Raw genomic sequence first — 4,786 nt, forward strand, 5'->3', positions numbered from 1 at the left:
GTAACAATATCCAAGTCTAATGATACGATATCGTCACAGTATGAACCTCACGGTATGATACTTATATCGTGGGAAAGCTCACGATATGTTAGGGAGACTCACGATTAGGGATGTAACAATATCCAAATCTCTCAGAACGATATTTTCACGATATACATCTCATATCTCATAGTATGATAGTTATTGCGATATTTTTGGAGGATAACAAAACGGTTAATATGCTACTTTTTCCTCTTAAAATGTCTTGACAAGACAAGACAAGAAGAACTGTTATTTCTTCTTGTAGTCTGCGCTGAAATGGAGCAAAGGATCATGGTCTATGTAGTTCCATCTGTCTTTTTTTAGCTACTGCTGCACCATAACTTTTAATTTAAGCAAGGAGACTTGTAATTCGATGTATTGTGATGATCCATGATATTATTATAACTCTAATGATACGATATCACGATATTTCGGTTATTGTAACATCCCTAATAATAATAATAATAATAATAATCATAATAATAATATAATAATAATAATAATAAATTTGTTTGAAATTGTGTAACTCAGACACTTCACAACACAAAGGACAGAACAAACTCAATCTTTGAAAGATAAAATATTTTTATTCATTTAACTTTATGAACCTGCACAACTAACAAATTCGATTGTAAGAATGGAGTATTTTTTATGCTAGTTTCCTCGTTTTCATGTCATCTATTTTGTGATATGAGCAGTTCTCAGCTCCAGTGTTAAATTAAACTTGGTTCCATATTCAGAAATATTAGTCCTGAGGGTGTAAGTAAATTAGTCAGTAATCTGGCAAAGTTTCATGCTTTTACCATAAAAGCGAATTATTTTGATCCTTAACAGCTCCACAAGCACTGCAAAACAACGCAGAAGTCCACTGGTCACACAGGTTCCTGGGTGGAGTGAATCAGTCCCTTGCTCTATTGAGCCTTACTGTGTGCTGCTTTGTGCCCTAAACTGTGACAACAGCATTGCTGTGTGTCTGGCAGCTCACAAAGATGCCGTGTCCTGGTACATGGAGTTCGAGCAGGTCCCAAGTCCAAACTGTGCCAGACTCCTTTGGAAGGTTGTACTAATGCTTTCTTCAGTGTAATGAATGATATAGAGATGCAGCAATGCACGATACACAGTCCAGCTTTTGTGGAATGGAAACAGGAAGTACATAGTTACACAAAGTATCTCCATGGTCAAATGCAGAAGGAAAGATTGCTTTCATTTTTTTTTTCTTTGTGCTGAAATAACATAAGTGAAACTAGCACAAAGTCTGGGGTCAGATGTTCTGACAGTACTACGAAAACGTAGGAGGAACAGTACTATGTAAATGTTTTTTTTGGTTTTTTTCCAAATTCAAAACCCCATCATGGTCTTGTGTATTTAAGGGCAGAGCAGTGGTGACCTGCAGACAGAGACCAGACTGGACATGAGGTAACAACAGCAAGTTTACTCTATAACCCAGATATGTTATTTTGCTTTATTCTTCCTGCTTTAGTTCACAAACATGGAGACCACAGTGCTGGCTTTGATGCTTTGTTTGGTGATGACTTCTTTTTCAATGGTAAGGGTTTCTGATTCAAACTCTTAAGACATTTAGCTTGTTTTATTTCTTTTTAAAATGATCAAGGACTCCGGACAATTTAAGCAAAAGCCTCTGTTTTATTCTATACTTTTATTTAAAGAAACTATATGTTGTCTGCAGTCTTACAGTTTGAACTGAACACAACTGAACCTGGGCTTTAATCTGCAGATTGAGGACACATACAAGTTCTCCTCATTGTCAGTATATGGACACATACACTGAGCTGCAGAGGCTGCAGTGCTGGGGTTTAGGTAGTGACCGTTCAGATCAGAGAGACACATTTTAGGTTTAAAACAAATTGGATTTCAGCATTGAAACTGGCAACACAAATGAGACACTCATTCCACTTTCTGATTGTGTAACCATCTTGAAAACCAAAACATGATGTCCAGTTTGATTGTAATTAAGAATGAATCATTACAGTTGTTCAGTAAAAGTTTGTGTTTGGGTTGAACATGTCCAGTTACAGTTAGGTCATGTTTATGGAATTCAATATAAATATTCTCAGATATCTCGGTTTAAAGATTATAATTGATTTGATCTCTTTGCTCTTAAATTGTTTTCCTTAACATATGAAACAGGCCTCTACTTTGACTCTGTTTAAATACGGGCTCAAAACGGTTCTGTTTAACTGTGCATATGACTGAAAAGTTTTCATTCCGCACTCTTCTCTCTCATTTATGTAATTAATGTCTATCTCTCTTTTTAAATTTTTAATCTTAAATTTTATGATGTTTTGATTTATTTTTAGTGTGATTTTAATGTATTTCTTATTCTGTAAAGCACTTTGAATTACTTTGTGTATGAATTGTGCTATACAAATGAACTTGCCTTGCCTTGCCTTGCTTAGGAGTCTTTCTCAATTCCCCTGAGTATGATGGACAAATCGGTTGACGACATGTACGACGGCTGCAGTGAGGCAATGGCTGAAAGGGTCAATCATACTTACTTCCCCAGAGAAATGAAGAAGAATCAGCTATTCAAAGAGGCGTGGAATAAAATGGAGTCTTGTGCAAATAACAAATACAACAGAAGAACGAACATGGCCCTGACCAAAGATCAGGTCCATGCTTTAGGCGTCTACACTGGAGATGACGTCTATGGAGAGTTTAACGCTGCGGTTCGAGTCAGTGCTGACAAATACGTCTCTAATTCTTTCAAATATCACGCTTTATACTACTGGCTCGTTTCTGCTTTACAGACACTTAATAATAACAAAATATGCCGTACCACCTACAGGAGAAGCGAACATACATTTACAGGTCAGCTCAACCAAGAAATACGTTTTGGTCAATTTGCCTCCTCTTCACTCAGGCCCGATGTGGTAGAATTTGGTGACGAGACTTGCTTTCAAATTGAGACCTGCTTAGGTGCTCCCATCAATGAATATTCGTGCTTTAGTAATGAGGATGAGGTGTTAATCCCTCCCTATGAGAAGTTCAAGATCATTGATATTAAGCACTGCTCCTATCAACGATTGGAAGACTGTAAAAAGATCTTTGTTCTGAAGCATGTGGGGACCAAGACTAAACTCAACTGCAAGGCCGCATATATGAAAAAGTTGTTCAATAACATAAGAAAAGAAATTGAAAATATTTTTAACTCAGTTCGAAATTTTTTTTCCTGACTGTCAGCATAATGTTTGTACAGGAGTTAGCTGGAACCAGTTTCTTTCTTTTTTTTTTTTTTTTAAGCAGATGCTTTTTAAAAACTTTTTAATAGGTGAAAGGGGTGCACTATTCAAATCATATGAAATAAACTCAGTGTTACATCTTTACTCTTTTTTTCTTCAGTTTGTTTTCATTTACTTTCATGAGAGTAAATTTAAAGTGGAACAAAACACAAATCTTTTTGCTATAACTGTGTATATTGTGTTTTAATAACATTGTCAAGTGCTTTTTTACTACATTAACACAAACAATGGTCAAAAATGTCTAAATCTAAGTGTGTGTGTAACAGAAACTTCCACATATAACATGCCATTAAAAACCAAAACAAAACAAAAAAAATAAATAAATAAATAAAAAAGCTTAGAAATAAAAGGTTGTTTTTTTTCTTGTCTTAATTTGCAGTTTCATTTAATTCATTTCCTAATAATAAATCATCATTACCGCCATATCTATCGCCCCATCACCAAAAACTCAGCTTTTGTGTAACTCCATTCAATTCAGTAAGACCATTTCTGACATTACCACATCTGCAGTCATGTGACTTTGCCCCATCCAAAGTCAAGTCTCATTTCAGAACCTCGGACAGCTCCATGTGCAAATACTCCACACTGCTGCCTTCTGCTGGATCAAAACATTCCCAGGGGTGTGTAGTGCAACAGCACATGAGCAGCACACGCGCAGGTAATGCTTTCCTTTGTAACTGGTCAGACAATTTACACCAGCAGTGTCATACACGTGTGAATGTTTAATGTAGAAAATTATAGTTGTACCAGGATCTATTGTGTTTTCTCCAAGTACAAAACCCAACCAGATGAATGAAAACAGGAACAATTCAACTATTTCAGAGCAGTGTATAATGGAGACAGACTGAGAGCACCAATTTACTCATAATTCTTATGTTTTATTAAATCCTGTTTAGCATTATTGTTACAAAGATTTGTACATTCTTAATTTGTTTTACCTTTAATAAGAAGTGTGTATAACTCTATTTGTGATTCTGAAACTTGATTTGTACACCTATTACCTGATCTGAATTCAATTCAGTTTATTGTCAGTTTCCATATAAAAACATATGAAGAACTGAAATTGTATTCCTCACTCCCAGTCTTCTAATTAAATAATAATACTCATACTACTAATAATAATAATAATAAATAGAGAAGACCAAGTGTTCTTCTTTGGGGAGAGGAAGATTTCTGCTTCCTGGCTGCCTGATGGTTAGAGAGGGGAGAGAGTTCATCATCCTAACAGCCTGGTGAATGAAGCTGTTAGTGATTCTGGTGGTGGTGTGGGAACAGAGGCTCCTCTACCTCCTCCCAGAGGGCAGGAGGGTGAATAGATTATGTGCTGGGTAACTTGTATCGCTCACAAATGTGATGGCTTTGTGGCTGAGGCAGGTGGTGTGTATGTGGGTGAGGCAACTGTGTTCACTCTGCACTGCAGGTCTCTCCTGTCGTGGTCAGTGCGGCTTCCGTCCCACACAGTGATGCAGCTGGAAAGGATGCTCTCGATGGTTCCTCAGGAGAAT

The 4,786-nt window shown here is 36.6% G+C and overlaps 1 protein-coding gene across 1 annotated transcript; it reads left to right on the forward strand.

The window, feature by feature from the left end:
• The first annotated feature begins 1,389 nt into the window (after positions 1–1,389).
• On the forward strand, positions 1,390–3,253 carry LOC110164608 (erythroblast NAD(P)(+)--arginine ADP-ribosyltransferase-like). The gene is made up of 3 exons (XM_055156610.1): positions 1,390–1,437; positions 1,502–1,567; positions 2,439–3,253. Exons 2-3 carry the CDS (start codon positions 1,511–1,513, stop codon positions 3,213–3,215), a joined length of 834 nt encoding a protein of 277 aa, XP_055012585.1. The 5' UTR covers positions 1,390–1,437; positions 1,502–1,510; the 3' UTR covers positions 3,216–3,253.
• The last annotated feature ends 1,533 nt before the right edge of the window (positions 3,254–4,786 follow it).

This window comes from Boleophthalmus pectinirostris, unplaced genomic scaffold, assembly GCF_026225935.1.
Source record: "Boleophthalmus pectinirostris isolate CB_2022bp ecotype Guang Dong unplaced genomic scaffold, ASM2622593v1 HiC_scaffold_20, whole genome shotgun sequence".
Taxonomy (NCBI): domain Eukaryota; kingdom Metazoa; phylum Chordata; class Actinopteri; order Gobiiformes; family Gobiidae; genus Boleophthalmus; species Boleophthalmus pectinirostris.

Bases quoted from the DNA above. Each gene is read 5' to 3' on its own strand.
- LOC110164608 (XM_055156610.1), top strand. From the start codon at position 1,511: ATGGAGACCACAGTGCTGGCTTTGATGCTTTGTTTGGTGATGACTTCT. The intron at 1,568-2,438 runs GTAAGGGTTTCT...TGCCTTGCTTAG, and splicing joins TGATGACTTCTTTTTCAATG to GAGTCTTTCTCAATTCCCCT.